The sequence below is a fragment of the Somniosus microcephalus genome, chromosome 11, assembly GCF_052327205.1.
Source record: "Somniosus microcephalus isolate GS21.2 chromosome 11, FLI_Smic_1.0, whole genome shotgun sequence".
In the NCBI taxonomy this organism is placed as follows: domain Eukaryota; kingdom Metazoa; phylum Chordata; class Chondrichthyes; order Squaliformes; family Somniosidae; genus Somniosus; species Somniosus microcephalus.
In genome coordinates, this window is record NC_140997.1 from 34,071,175 (window position 1) to 34,087,011 (window position 15,837).

Sequence of the window (15,837 nt, forward strand, 5' to 3'; positions counted from 1 at the left end):
TGAATGTCAGTAGCAGCCTCCATAGTAAAGCTTCCCATAGCCTAATAGCTTGCCAAAAGAATAATGGCCACTTTGTGAGGTATTGGATGGCAGCTGGCACTGGTGTAACTTTACACTAGCAAGATGTCAACGTCTTCAGAAATTGAAATTGGCAGAAAAAAATATATAACCCCTAGTCATCCTTTCAAAATTCAAAGTTTCAAAATACTCCTTTAACTATCCAGTAACATTAAGGTGCAGTTATTTGGTAATTAAAGGTTTACTAAACTATTCAATGCCCATTACTATTCCTTTAAATGTACTTTTTTAATCTAATGAAGTGAGTATTTTGTATTTGCTACAATAAATTTTGGAACTCTCATTAAATCAATTGTTTGCAATTGTTGATTATTAAACGACTTGAACCTGTGATAATGGTAGCATTGAATCAACTATAGTAAACATACAGCATAAAAGGGAAAGAAAAACATCGTTAGAGATCCAGTGGTTACAAGGTGAAGATAAACATATGCTGCTGGTACAGATCCAGGACCAGCACATGCTGCTGGTATAGATCAAGGACCAGCACATGCTGTTGGTACAGATCTAGGGCCAGCACATGCTCCTGGTATAGATCAAGGACCAGCACATGCTGCTGGTATAGATCAAGGACCAGCACATGCTGCTGGTATAGATCCAGGATCGGCACATGCTGCTGGTATAGATCCAGGACCAGCACATGCTGCTGGAATAGATCCAGGACTGGCACATGCTGCCGGTATAGATCAAGGACCGGCACATGCTGCTGGTATAGATCAAGGATCAGCGCATGCTGCTGGTATAGATCCAGGACGAGCACATGCTGCTGGTATAGATCCAGGACCAGCACATGCTGCTGGTATAGATCCAGGACCAGCACATGCTGCTGGTACAGATCTAGGGCCAGCACATGCTGCTGGTATAGATCCAGGACCAGCACATGCTGCTGGTATAGATCCAGGACCAGCACATGCTGCTGGTATAGATCCAGGACCAGCACATGCTGCTGGTACAGATCCAGAACCAGCACATGCTGCTGGTACAGATCCAGAACCAGCACATGCTGCTGGTATAGATCCAGGACCAGCACATGCTGCTGGTAAAGATCCAGGGCCAGCACATGCTGCTCCTAAAGGCATTTGTGCTGGATGTTTAATCTAACAATCTATTTTGCAATTAAACCAGGATTAAAACAGCACAGTTCAATCATTGATGAAATGACAAACAGGAATGAGCACCAAGTATAAAGACAGTCACACCCCAGGTAAAATATCGATTGCAAACAAGATCATACATTTAAACCATAACACTGCAAACAGACAATGATATATTTGGTGTTTTCACATTCAGTGAACAAACCTGATTTTTTAAATAAACACAAAGTAAACAGACCTAATTTACAGTACCTGCTCAATAATAGGGATGACATGCCAGCTCACTAAAGATGTCATGACTTGTCCAAGTTCTTTTTTTATTGTTCTCTTTTTTTGGTTAAAAAGTCTTTAACCATCCAGTTCTACTTCAAAACAAGACTTTACATCAATTCAGATATTTTTCCAGCCGATTTCACTAAAACCCTTGTTTTCAGTTGTACCGCTCTCTATCCCAGTTGTTCTAGGACGATTCTTAAACCAGACATCAGAGGAGTAACTGCGTATGACGCTCGAGGGCGGCAGCTATAAACGAGCTGGCCTCTTTTGGTTTAGAGATAGCAAAACATATGTGAAAAGAGGCAAGGCCTCGCTTGGCAAGTCACATGGTTCCTTTCTGTCTTGCATGCCACAGATTTTTGTGGTAAAAACAAAGGGCCATTTAGTCAGTGCATTTATGCTTTTAAACACAGGTGTCAAAAAGTTCACACACACATGCAACCATTTGATTAACAATATGTAAATGTGGCGGAAATGCAGGGAGTTCTGATAATTTTTCCCTTCTCCTGATCAAAGATTCTTAACGGTTTATTTGCAGGATTCGAGCTACTGTGTAACTGCTCGGATCCTATTCCACAGCTGCATGTTTAATCATGTTCATTCAAGGTCTAAAAGCAACCAGGCCTTCAAAGAAGGAAAATAAATTGCGTGCCCAAAACTATCCCACATGGAAAGCAGCATGGCTATTAAAAACCCTGGTAAAATGACAATGCCATTCAATGATACTTTAAATGGCAAAATATCTATTAACTACTTCAGACCATGTTTCAATATTAAGGAATGGATATTTTACTGCACACCTTTCAATGACTGTTGTGCATTTTTGGGGGTATAATTAGATTGCAAATGATGCAAATTTTCAGTTCATGGCCCTGTGTGAAAAGTTGCAGCTTACGATAGAGCTCGGCCGCACTCTTCTCCACATCATTTCTGCACAGTCCATATTAAAAGTGTTAAAGTTAGAATAGATCAGAAAACATTGCACGCCCTGCACACAGTGTGCACTGCAACAAATTGCAAAGGCTGCCAATTGTGCACATTGCATTTTAGTTCTGTATACGGTTGCCATTTAAAGAGCAGTGATAAATGTAGACCCCCATGCACAAATTGTAGAACAATTCAGCAAAATTATTTCTTCTGTGTATAAATACAACAATATATGAAACATTGTTGACGTGTATCCACAGCGTTACTAAATTAGTGGAGCAGCTCGCATGCTGTACACACCAAGCACAAACATCTCCGGTACCTCAGCAAAGATCTGGCAGAGAAAGACTGGTGCCTTTTCGGTGGCCTCCGACCAGCTCTGTGACCTTTTATGGGCATTGTATTAATTCTTTCAAACCGTACCCTTGTGTTGGCAGGAAAGGACGAAGCGAAGCAAAAAAGGAAAGATAGATACATTTAGGGAGAAAACAATGGAAACCACAGATTTAACTCATTCACGCCAATAAGTTGTACATTTATACAGATCCAAATGATTTTTATCAGACAATGTAAAGTGTTATATTTTGTAGGCAAAATATATAAGACATAAGTTGACGAGTTGGTTAAACAATTCTAAAAGCAATCCTCAGGCTGGTGATGCCCTTACTGATCAGAGAGGTTTTGATTTTCTGTGTCACTGAAGAAATGCGCTTGCTTCACATTTTGGGCCGCAAATTTTTTTTTGCAACAAGTATATTTATGCCATATTTTGTTATTCCCGATCTATGTGCCATAAGGCATGACGTATGGGGTTTGCCACTAAGACAGGGCCTGGACTAGTGCTATCAGTATTAACTTATATAATTTATTAGGCACCACTTCTAGAGGCCAGCAGTCCTGCTCGAAACAGGAAGGAGCCGTATTAAAATATTTAAATCCGGTTGTAAAGGGATCACTGTAGGCTGCTCCAAAAACGCCACAGAAGCTGCTGATGTTTGTGGCTCATGTGTGGCGGGGGGGGCGGGCGGGGGGGGGGGGGGGGGAGAGTGGTGGGGCTTGGAAGCTCCTCCTGACCTCTCCAAAGTCTTCTCACTCTCTGCCAGCCGCTTCGTGACCTCTCTCTAAGGTTTGACCTCTGGCTCGGCTCCGCAGAGGAGCTGCTGAAGTAACCGTATCAAGAAACCATCATTTTGCCTGAGCTTGTCTATTACCAAAGAGCTCGCCAGATAGCGAAAAGTCAGCTTGTTTCATTCATTTACTGGCACTCAGCCAGCTGCCCTTCTCCGGCTTGCTGAAGCCCTAGTCTCTGGGCCCGGTGCTCGGAGAACGTCGCTCCTGAAGTGCCGGGAGATTAGGGCTTCAGCAAGCCGGCTGCCTGTTCTGCACCGGGTGAATTTCCATCATGGAGGGCCACCAGGCACCGCAGCAAAGATGGCAACTGAGTAAGCGGGGAAGGTTTTTCTTGAAATAATGGTAGCCTTCCCTCCAGTGTCGGTTTCAAACAGATGTTGTGCAGCTGGAGCACTGCGGTGGCGCTCCAGTCACATTGTGGGATGGCCCTCTATAATTTCAATTTTTTTTCCAAGAGCCGAATAATCAGCCTTGCATACAAGAGATGCACAGGCTCCCAACCACCTTTGAACTGCTTGGCCGCATTCGGGTAATGTTGGGTGCCTCAGGCAAGTTGCAGGCCTCAATAAAATGGTGAGCCAGCATCCAATGCACTGAGGCGAGTAGCTCACCACTGCTGGATAATCATTGTTTGGCATAAATAGGATTTACTGCAAAATAATTTGTATTTGTAAAATTCACTCATGGCGAATATATCAAACTGATCATTATTAACAGCTCCGCTCTTGAACTGTTGCTCAGGAATAATACCAGAATATTTCAAAATGTTTAAATACTTGCAAGTTGAGCACAAGAAAGGGATATTTTAAAATACCCTTGAATGTGGAGGAATGAAATTAGATTTAAAAATTGCTATATCACCACAAACTCCCACAACATTTCAGTGTTGTCAGCAACTTCATGGGTAAACAACTGGAAGTTAGAAAGAACAGAATTAATGTATTTATTAACAGTTTACAGCCCTATGGGTCTATTCAATTCTTCTTAAACTTTGTAGAGATTGCTTCCTAAATGCTATTCAAATCCTTTCTGCGAGAATGAGGGCTTCCTGGTCTCTTGTTCACTGGACATTAAATAAATTTAATGCGACATTAAATAAATTTAAAAGCGACATTAAATAAATTTAAAACAGAGATAGACAGTTTCTTAACTGATAAGGGAATTAGGGGTTACGGGGAGCAGGCAGGGAAGTGGACGTGAGTCTAGGTTCAGATCAGCCATGATCCTATTGAATGGCGGAGCAGGCCCGAGGGGCCGTATGGCCTACTCCTGCTCCTACTTCTTATGTTCTTATGGATCACTGTTTACAAGGAGTCCTTGGCCTTCCAGGTCTAGATGAACCTATCCTGTTGTTTAACTTAAACCAATGACAGTGCGGCTTCAACACTTTGCCTTCCCCTAACAGGATGAAACAAACCAAACCGGTTTTTCATAGAAGTGGATCTATGCGACCAACACAAACACAAATATCCGGCATGCAATCAAACCTCCCCTTCCTCACAAGAATTCCAGAGTCTAGACACAGAAGTGCTGCTTCAGTCTATCTTTAGAAAACAATGGCAGGACCAGCTAAAGCTTTCCTTAAGTGACATGCTGTGATGCAGATCAAAGCTTCCTTGCTGAAATGGAAGACGACATTCATACAACTGTGGATCTCTTCACGGGTCCTGAAATGTTTACTTTTAATTTTACAGCTGCCATGGAAAGCTGAGGTTTTGAAAAGAGCAAGTTTTGCAGATAATTTGAGCAAGAAGTTAAAAGTCACTGCCCCTATAGTTCAGCAAATGTATCCATTACGGACCAAGAGATGCCAGGTTTGGTCACTGGGTTAGCTAATCGCAGCTGAGGTGGCAAAATAGGTACCACAACTGGACTTGGTATCCCTGGGTTTGAGCTCCCGATCTTCACCCAGTGTCGCCTGCTGGAAATTTGCAGGTTTAGACATCAGATGAAAGGACTGTGTTCAGCTATGGCACACCTTTCAGTCGAATAGCCAGCCAACATTCACTGTCAAAAATCACATGAATAATGATCAGTTGGGTGAGGTACCAGGGAGCGACTTGCATCCACAGAAGAAAAACCAAGTGAGGATTCAACGGCTTTAAGAAAGGAATTAAGAAAAAACTGACAGGGAAAAATATTTTTAAAAAGAAGTTAACTTTGGCCAACACAAGTAAACTGAAATTGTAAGTGTTTGTTTGAAGAATCTATTAGGTATCCAGCTTATCCCTAAACTGCCATCTCCCATCATAAACACTGGAAGGGGCAGATACTGTACAACCGTATCTTTCAAGGCTGTACTCATTTTAACTAGCTAAAATTCTTACAGAATTGGATAGAAGTAACAGTAGTCCTGCCATATAGGTGAAACTGAATCTCCTGAAGGGAAATCCGAGGCTGAATTTGGATCTATCAAGAATTAGCCACATCCAATGAGGCCACCCATACTCTTACACCACAAAACAGTCAGAGATGTCGACTCATAGATCCACCCAAGGCTGCCATTTGGTGGCTTAACAGCTGTACATAGGTAGAGTTGTTCCAAGCAGATATGCCCAGGCATGCTTGTGAGCAAATTATTCATCCTTCTGTTTTTGCACTGCAGAAATGCACCTTGTGCAGTTTGTTACCTTTTCATCCTGGATGATTTTAACTTTCTTTGATAACTCAGTATTTGCATGCTGCTTCCTTGTTCCATTTATAGGGGAAAAGGCTGAATTATATGATTTGTATTCAATGCTTATGAAAATCTAAGAGCCTAAACACTTATGAAGGCCTAAGTCATTTTTGCTATGCTCACCTCCGACTGCACTTAAAAAAATTATTTACCAAATGTGAAGCACTTTGGGACGTCCTGTGAGGCACTATATTAATGCAAGTTGTTCTTTTTATTCTTTAAATTACAAAATAAACATGTTTTACTATAATCTTAATAATGAAATGGTGCACAATCCTGTAATTTTTGATAGTCTAGAACGACATTGAGTAGAATGGGCCTATACTCTCTGGTCTTTAGAAGAATGAGAGGTGATCCCATTGAAACATACAAGATTCTTTCGATTAGGCACTTTACAACCTTCTGGACTCAACACAGAGTTCAACAATTTCAGACCATAACCTCTGCCCCGATCCTTTTCTTTCATATTTTTTCTCTCTCTCACATGGCAGCTGTCGATCATTATGCCATCGCCATTTACACTTCATCTAGAGTTATCTTTTGTTTCTTAACTTGTCCCACTACCATCTCCTTTTGCCTTGCACCATCATCCCTTTTGTCTCAATCTCTCCTGCCTTCCATCCTATCACAGACCTTCCCTTCTGTTCTTTCCTCCCCTCCCCCCTTTCCCTGTCCCTGCATTTGCTTAAAAACCTCTTCCATCTCCAACTTTTTCCAGTTCTGACGAAGGGTCATCGACCTGAAACGTTAACTGTTTCTCTCTCCACAGATGCTGCCTGACCTGCTGAGTATTTCCAGCATTTTCTGTTTTTATTTAAGATTTTGAGTGGGCTTGACAGGGTAGATGCCGAATGGCTGTTTCCCCTGGCTGGAGAGTCCAGAATTGGGTGAGGGGGAGGTGGAGGCATGGGGCAAGATTTTCATTGGGCCGTGGAGATGGGATTGGAGGCGTGTGGGGGGTTAAAATCATGAAATCGGGGGGCAGGAACCCATCCCGCCCCCAAGCCAGTTTCAAAGGAGGCGGATACCCGACAGTTAACAGGCAGTTTTTAGCCTAATCCCTATTTTTATTCCTGAAGTGTGGGATTCCCGATGGCTCCAAACCATGCCAAGTTAGCGAGGCGGACCGTCGGGATGAAGGGCTTGGAGGGTTCGAGATGTCCGATGATCAGGTGAGTGATGGGTGCATGAGTGCAGAGGTAAGTGTGTTTGGTGTGTGTAAAGTGTTTAAAGAAGTTTGACTTACCTTTACTTACCTTTACAGGCTTCCTTCCTTCAGGTCTCGGGAGTCCCTCATCTCACCGGCACAGAAAGAAGAATGGCCGCGAGCTGTCAAAAGTTGCAGCATTCAGCTTTCTGTTCTGGAGAGATCTCTAAATCAGCCTGAGAGGAAGGAATTAACTTAGTGTACAGATTGTCAGTGTTTGACAGCTTCAAACAGCTGTCAAACGCTGATATTTCATCTGTCAAAAGCTCTTGACAGATGAAATGTCAATCTGTGACGTCACCTGTTGCCGGGTGGCCCGCTGGGCGAGCTCAACAAGGTCAATCAAGTGAAAATCGCGTGGGTTGGCCACAACTCGATGGAGGCGGGACTACAACCCCAAAAGTTGTAGTCCCGCCTCCTACACGTCTCCAGTATCAAAATCCAGCCCATGGTCTCAGGATATGGGGTTGGCCATTTAGGATTGAGATGAGGAGAAATTTCTTCACTCAAAGGGCTGAGAGTCTTTGGAATTCTCTACCCCAGAGAGCTGTGGATGCTCAGTCGCTGAGTATATTCAAGACAGGGATTGACAGATTTTTTGGATACTAAGGAAATCAAGGAATATAGGGATAGTGCAGGAAGGTGGAGTTGAGGTAGAAGATCAGCCATGATCTTATTGAATGGCGGAGCAGGCTCGAAGGACCAAGTGGCTTACTCCTGCTCCTATTTCTTAGGTTCTTAGGAATAATTTAGAATCCTCATTTGGAAAGAGAGTGAAACATCTGCATTAATAATGATGGGTCAATTAATGTAGAGGATTGCATGCTGTATATTAGTTCCCGAAATAAAGGTTGTTCTTGGTCTTGTAATACATAGGCATTTAACATCTGACAATAATTGCTTGGGACACTTCATTTTGTTGAAGGTTGTTCCCTTAGCCCATGCCTGACAGTATATAAGACGGCATGCCATTATCAATGACACCAGATACCAGCCTATTTTATATAATTTATTTTAATATCTTAAGAAATGACAGCATCTCATCATTAACAGTTAACTTTTCTTTCCTAAAGTATCTGTAAAAGTGATTGTACAATCATTTCTGGTGATTATAACTAGAAGAGACAATTTAATTTAATGCAAAACTCCTGATTAATGATAGTGGGTTTCACTGGATTGAAAATTGATACAATTTCTACAATGACAAATCTACAACACATATTGCACTTGCTCCGTTAACTGCTTCCTTTTAGGTGAATTTAAGATTTTATTTTTGATAATTTGAAGTTGGTGTTAACTAGCAGGATAAAAAAAAAGCTGTTTCTTAAGGTACAATCTGCATTTAACTGCGGAGTATTGTATTTTTGAACTGATTATATTCCATACATGTTGTATTTTTGCTGTTCTGAGCACTGTCGTTCATTGATAATTAGCGGTAAGCACCTGACTGAATTCTACTGCTGGAGAAACAAAAGCTTTATCCAGTTTGGGACATTGTGAATCCGATCGGTCCCGATTTTAAAAAGCCACACTACATACATGCTGCTATATTTTGGCTCCAACCCAAGTTCTGCTGTCATGGTCTGGTTGGGTTGTCTGATTCATGGTGGTCTGCTGGGTGGAGTATGATGGAGCTTTCATTGCTGGTGATGGTGGTGACAGGTGGAGGTTGCTGCAATCAATCTTGCGTTTACTTGGGGTTTCGACTTTGCAAAACACCAAATCCTAAAACTCACAAGTTCCAAAAAAAAAGCAAATACTTCCACCGTCCCCCCACACCACCGCACCCCACGTAGCTGATGGCCGCTGCTGGTGAAGCAGCTTGCCGCAATTAATAAAATGTAATAAAATGAGGCCCAAGGTCTAACTTTGGGCGAGCTTTGGGCCTCCAGCTTCCGGCACGCTCTGTATGTGCTGACTGCACGTTACCAAAAAATGGAATGAAACCATCTTTTGTGCACTTCTTCCATGTTATTTTACTTCATACCCACTTCTTCGTTGTGCCATAAAAAAAATCATAAGTATAGAAAATATTGGACTAGTGAAAGAGAGCCAGTTTTGGATTTAAGTGTGAAAACAATATTTTATCTCCCACACTGTAATGAATTACTGACGTAAGAAAACTACTAGGCACTTGGTCTAAGCGTTAAACAAAGCTTTAATCAACCGTTTACAACATGGAGGTCTAGTTGTGTCCTTCACTAGTTCCTGTTAAGAATGTCCTGCGCAAGCTGGGCCCATGCCCAAGTATTTATACTCTCCCTGGAGAGCACCACCCGTAGGCTACTCAGTATTATTTCATAAGTCTTTCTTTCATGAATGACTGATTCATGTCAATTACCATTTAATCTCCGCACTGCATGGCATACTCTGGAGTTTTTTTTAACCCAAACATAAAGGGGGAAAAATTGGGTACAGCTCATTTTGGGGCGCCAACCTCGTTAGCACCCCAAAAAAGTTAGCACCCCTATCCCGTAAACTCAGTAGTAGCACCCCAAGGAGGAGGTGGAGTACTACTGGAAGCGCTCCACCTCCTTCTTGGGGCGCTACTACTCAATGTCATGGTGGCACATAGCGCCGCGTCATTGCAGACCTCCTCCCCTGATTAAAGGGGAGGGGTCTAGCGCTGTGTGCACCAGGACCCGGCTAGACTACCGGGGGAGCGGGGTGCAGTGGAAACAGCCCGGACTCATGAGGGGTGCCGGGCTGAACGGTCACGGCCGGTACCCCGCATTCAAATGTGAAAGGGGGCAGGTGCTGGCAGTCGGCCAAAATAAAAATAGCCGCCCGACACCTGCCCTTTAAACTGCGTCGCCACCCGCTACTGCCGCTGCAAAACCGTCCTCTGATCTTGTCACTCATATCAGCCGACGATAGGTCAGGGGGCGCAAGGGAAATTTGCGGCCGGGGCGCAAACGGGGTGCTGCGCACGGTGATGATGTCATCGTCGGCACAGCAGAGCGGGGCGCTACTGACTACCGCCGCTGCTAACCTCCCGCTGACTTTCGCTGGGGGCGCGAACGAGCGGCACAAAGCAACCCAATTTCTAGCCCAAAGACCACAAAATTAATTAAAGATTAGGCTGCTGAGGTATCCTTCCAGATTCATTGTACTAAGGGGAAAGGTTATCCTAACTCAACTGCAAAAGCCTGAGTTAGGAGTTAATCACAAAAAAAAGAGACATAATAGTTTCTTTCCCTCGGTTCTCAATTCTTATAAGGGGTACTGATGGTAAAGCTATCTTTGCTCCACCAACCTCTAAATATTTGGCTTGAGTATTGTTGTTACTTTTCCTCCCAAATGAAATACTTGAACACCCAAATCTTCTCCCACCATTAATGATACAAAGATTGAGAGCTCAAAACATGGTTAATTGTAGTTGTGCTCTACTCTACTCTATGGCACTGTAGAATTATGTGCCAATGCATTGTGTCACTACGCTGCCTTAACACAATACCCCTGAAATGTTCTATTATTAACCAAACATACCCATTATTGTTATATCATGCTTTGTGCATTGAGTGGTGCTGGAGTTTTGCTAAGTGGGAGAATTCGGATAAGTGGGAGGTGAGGGTGTGTTTTTTGCTCTGTCTTGTTCCCCACTCCCAGGCTTGGACAACACTGCGGAGGCGGAGCAGCGAGACGAGTCAACCAAACAGGCCCCACAGACAGTATTCAAGGAGAAGGTTGGTGATCAGCAGGTTGGTTGGTTTTCTTCCTTCTCTTCTCTTTTATACCTTTAAGTTGGTAAGTCCTTTGAATAGTGGTGTGATATTATCATCTATATCCAGGCAGGGTCTTCATAACTAATAATAAGAAATGTAATTAATTATATAGAATGGAGCAGGTGATGTGTTACTGTTGCGAGATGTGGGAGCCGGTGGTTCCCATTGAGGCTCACGGTGATTACATCTGCGACAAGTGTTTGCTGCTAGAGGAACTCAAGTTCCATGTTATGGAGCTTGAGACCGAGCTTCAGACACTGTGACATATCAGGGAGGGGGAGAAGTTCCTGGACTCTATGTTTCAGGAGATGGTCACACCTATGAAGTTAATTACTGCAGATGTAGTCCGTGGTCAGGGACAGGACGGTGTGACTACGAGTGAGGAAGGTACAGGGATCCAGGATGTAGTGTTGAAGGAGACGCAGCCCTTGTTCTTGTCCAGCAGGATCGAGGTTCTTACTCCCTGTGAGGGCGGGAGCGGGGACTGCAGGGAGGATGAGCAACCTGGCCACAGCACCGTGGTACAGGGGGCCATTCAAGTGGAGGGAGTAAAAAGAAATGTTGTAGTGGTAGGGGATAGTATCATTAGGGGGATAGATAGGGTTCTCTGCAGTCAAGAGCGGGAGTCCCGAAGGCTGTGTTGCCTGCCCGGTGCGAGGGTTAAGGACATCTCTTCTGGGCTGGAAAGAAACTTGGAGTGGGAGGGGGAGGATCCAGTTGTCGTGGTCCATGTTGGTACAAACGATGTAGATAGAACAAGGAAGATGGTTCTGTTAAAGGAGTATGAGCAGCTAGGGGTCAAATTAAAAAACAAAACCTCAAGGGTAATAATCTCTGGGTTATTACCTGAGCCACGAGCGAATATGGCTAGGATAAATAAAATTAAAGAGTTAAATGCGTGGCTCAAAGACTGGTGTGGGAGAAATGGGTTTTGCTTCTTGGGACACTGGCACCAATACTGGGACAGGAGGGAGCTGTTCCGTTGGGACGGACTCCACTTGGCCAGTGCTGGGACTAGAGTCCTGGCGAATCATATAACTAGGGCTGTAGAGGGGGCTTTAAACTAATTAGTGGGGGGGAGGTTTCTAGAGAGCAAATAATAGAAATGACAACAGAGAAGGTCATAGACTTAGGTAGCAGTGGGGGAATTAAAAAACAGAATGTGTCAGGAAGGGACAGAAGGTATGGAGTAAAAAGTAAAGTACTAAAAAGGGAAAAAACAGGAACTAAGTGTTACAAAACATATTTGAAAGTTCTTTATCTGAATGCACGTAGCATTCATAAAAAAATGAATGAGGTAACGGCACAAATAACGACATATGGGTATGATCTTGTGGCCATTACAGAAACATGGCTGCAGGGTGACCATGACTGGGAATTAAACATACCAGGTTATTTAACAATCAGGAAGGACAGGCAGGAAGGGAGAGGAGGTGGGGTGGCTATGTTAATAAAGGAAGGAATCACTATAATACAGAGAAATGATATTGGGTCAAAGGAGTAGGATAGTGAAACAGTTTGGGTGGAGATAAGGAATAATAAGGGGAAAAAAACACTAGTGGGTGTAGTCTATAGGCCTCCAAACAGTTGCAACTCTGTTGGACGGAGTATTAATCAGGAAATAGTTGAGGCTTGTAATAAGGGAACAGCTATAATTATGGGGGATTTTAATTATCATATTAACTGGACAAATCAAATTGGGCAGAGCAGCCTTGAGGATGAGTTCATTGAGTGTATTAGGGATGGGTTTCTTGAGCAGTATGTAACTGAACCGACCAGGGGGCAAGCAACCTTAGATTTGGTCCTGTGTAATGAGACAGGATTAATTAAAAATGTCCTAGTAAAGGATCCCCTTGGAATGAGTGACCATAACATGGTTGAGTTCCATATTCAATTAGAGGGTGAGAAGGTTGGATCTCAAACAAGCGTGCTGAGCTTGAATAAAGGAGACTATGAAGGTATGAGAGCGGAATTGATTAGAGTGGACTGGGAAAATAGATTAAAGGGTAAGACGGTACATGATCAGTGGTGTACATTTAAGGAGTTATTTTACAACTTCCAAAAAATATATATTCCACTGAGGAAAAAAGGGTGTAAAAGAAAAGATAGCCATCCGTGGCTAAGTAAAGTAATTAAGGATAGTATCCGACTAAAAACAAGGGCATATAAGGTAGCCAAATCTAGTGGGAGGATGGAAGATTGGGAAGTCTTTAAAAGACAGCAAAAAATAACTAAAAGATTGATTAAGAAAGGGAAGATAGATTATGAAAGTAAATTAGCAAAAAATATAAAAACAGACAGTAAAAGTTTCTATAGTTATATAAAAAGAAAAAGGGTAGCTAAAGTAAATGTTGGTCCCTTAGAGGATGAGACCGGGAAATTAATGGTGGGAAACATGGAGATGGCAAAAACACTGAACAATTATTTTGTATCAGTCTTTACAGTAGAGGACACTAAGAATATCCCAACACTGGACAAACAGGGGGCTCTAGGGGGGGAGGAACTAAATACGATTAAAATCACTAAGGAAGTGATACTTGGTAAAATAATGGGACTCAAGGCGGATAAATCCCCTGGACCTGATGGCTTGCATCCTAGGGTCTTGAGGGAAGTAGCGGTAGGGATTGTGGATGCATTGGTAATAATTTTCCAAAACTCACTGGACTCAGCAAAGGTCCCGGCAGATTGGAAAACTGCTAATGTAACACCCTTATTTAAAAAGGGTAGTAGGCAGAAGGCTGGAAACTATAGACCTGTTAGCCTAACATCTGTGGTTGGTAAAATGTTAGAGTCCATTATTAAGGAGACAGTAACGGGACATTTGGATAAACATAATTTAATAGGACAAACTCAGCATGGTTTCATGAAGGGGAAGTCATGTTTGACAAATTTGCTGGAGTTTTTTGAGGAAGTAACATACAGGGTGGGAAAAGGGGAACCAGTGGACGTAGTGTATTTAGACTTCCAAAAGGCATTTGACAAGGTGCCACACAAAAGATTATTGCTCAAGATAAAAAAATCACGGGATTGGGGGTAATATTCTGGCGTGGGTGGAGGATTGGCTCTCTAACAGAAAGCAGAGAGTTGGGATAAATGGTTCGTTCTCAGATTGGCAACCAGTAACTAGTGGTGTTCCGCAGGGGTCATTGCTGGGTCCCCAACTCTTTACAATCTATATTAACAATTTGGAGGAGGGGACCGAGTGTAACATATCAAAGTTTGCAGATGATACAAAGATGGGACGGAAAGTAGTGAGTGAGGAGGACATAAAAAACCTGCAAAGGGACATAGACAGGCTAAGTAAGTGGGCAGAGATTTGGCAGATGGAATACAATGCTGGAAAGTGTGAGGTTATGCACTTTGGCAGGAAAAAATCATAGAGCAAGTTATTATCTTAATGGCAAGAAACTGGAAAGTACTGTAGTACAAAGGGATCTGGGGGTCCTGGTGCATGAAACTCAAAAAGTTAGTATGCAGGTGCAGCAAGTCATCAAGAAGGCCAATGGAATGTTGGCTTTTATTGCTAGGGGGGATGGAATATAAAAACAGGGAGGTATTGCTGCAGTCGTACAAGGTATTGGTGAGACCGCACCTGGAATACTGCATACAGTTTTGGTGTCCATACTTAAGAAAAGACATACTTGCTCTCGAGTCAGTACAAAGAAGGTTCACTCGGTTAATCCCGGGGATGAGGGGGTGGTCATATGAGGAGAGGTTGAGTAGATTGGGACTCTACTCATTGGAGTTCAGAAGAATGAGAGGCGATCTTATTGAAACATATAAGATTGTGAAGGGGCTTGATCGGGTGGATGCGGTGAGGATGTTCCCAATGATGGGTGAAACTAGAACTAGGGGGCATAATCTTGAAATAAGGGGCTGCTCTTTCAAAACTGAGATGAGGAGAAATTTCTTCACTCAGAGGGTGGTAGGTTTGTGGAATTTGCTGCCCCAGAAAGCTGTGGAAGCTACATCATTAAATAAATTTAAAACAGAAATAGATAGTTTCCTAGAAGTAAAGGGAATTAAGGGTTACGGGGAGCGGGCAGGAAATTGGACATGAGTCTAGGTTCGGAATGTTCATGGCCCTGTGGGTAGTGGAGTGGGCCCAGGGGCCGTGTAGCCTGGTTCTGCGTCTACTGTGTTCTAATTCTGTGTTAGATTTCAGGAGATGGTTTTATTCCTGTTCCTGGCTGGGGTGGAGATCGCCTTTACAGAAGGTAAGTACTGTAGAAAATATAGGGAAAGAGTGATCTCCTGGAAGAATTTCGATCGCCTAGATGGGTCGGAGAGGAATTTCCCAGATTTTTTTCTCCCAAATTGCCCATTGGGTCTTTATCTGGTTTTTCGCCTCTCCCGGGAGATCACATGGGTTCGGGTGGATGCAGAGTGATAGAAGATTTGAGGTTAGGATCAGATCAGCCATGATCTTATTGAGTGGTGGAGCAGGCTCGAGGGGCCGATTGGCCTACTCCTGCTCCTATTTCTTATGTTCTTATGTATGCCAGGATGGCAGAAGGCGAACTTTTTTTTGTCAAGCAATTCCCAGATTCTGAAATACTGGAAACACTTCTTTAAAATGTGGGCCCCGATATTATCCTGTGGAACGCCAGCTCATCAACACTTCACACATTCATTTCAAATTCCTCTGTCACAATTTTTAGCAGAGGCGTTAATCCATTTCCACAAAATTATGGCAAAGAGGAATTTCAGACAAAAAACAAT

General features: G+C 43.1%; 1 protein-coding gene across 4 annotated transcripts in view; it reads right to left on the minus strand.

Moving 5' to 3' along the window:
- rhbdf1a (rhomboid 5 homolog 1a (Drosophila)) overlaps positions 1-15,837 on the minus strand; it is a 423,866-nt gene that overhangs the window by 100,704 nt on the left and 307,325 nt on the right. For 2 of the 4 annotated variants that reach the window (XR_015079926.1, XM_086000460.1), the window contains exon 6: positions 2,698-2,799. The exons of 1 other annotated variant lie outside the window; for it this stretch is intronic. Coding sequence is in view for 2 of the 3 variants with exons in the window: in XM_086000460.1 (XP_085856586.1) it covers positions 2,698-2,799 (102 nt within the window). In the remaining variant the exon portion in view is untranslated. Of the gene's footprint in view, positions 1-1,424; positions 1,660-2,697; positions 2,800-15,837 lie in introns of those variants that run through there. One more of the 4 variants, XM_086000462.1, reaches the window with a different exon arrangement.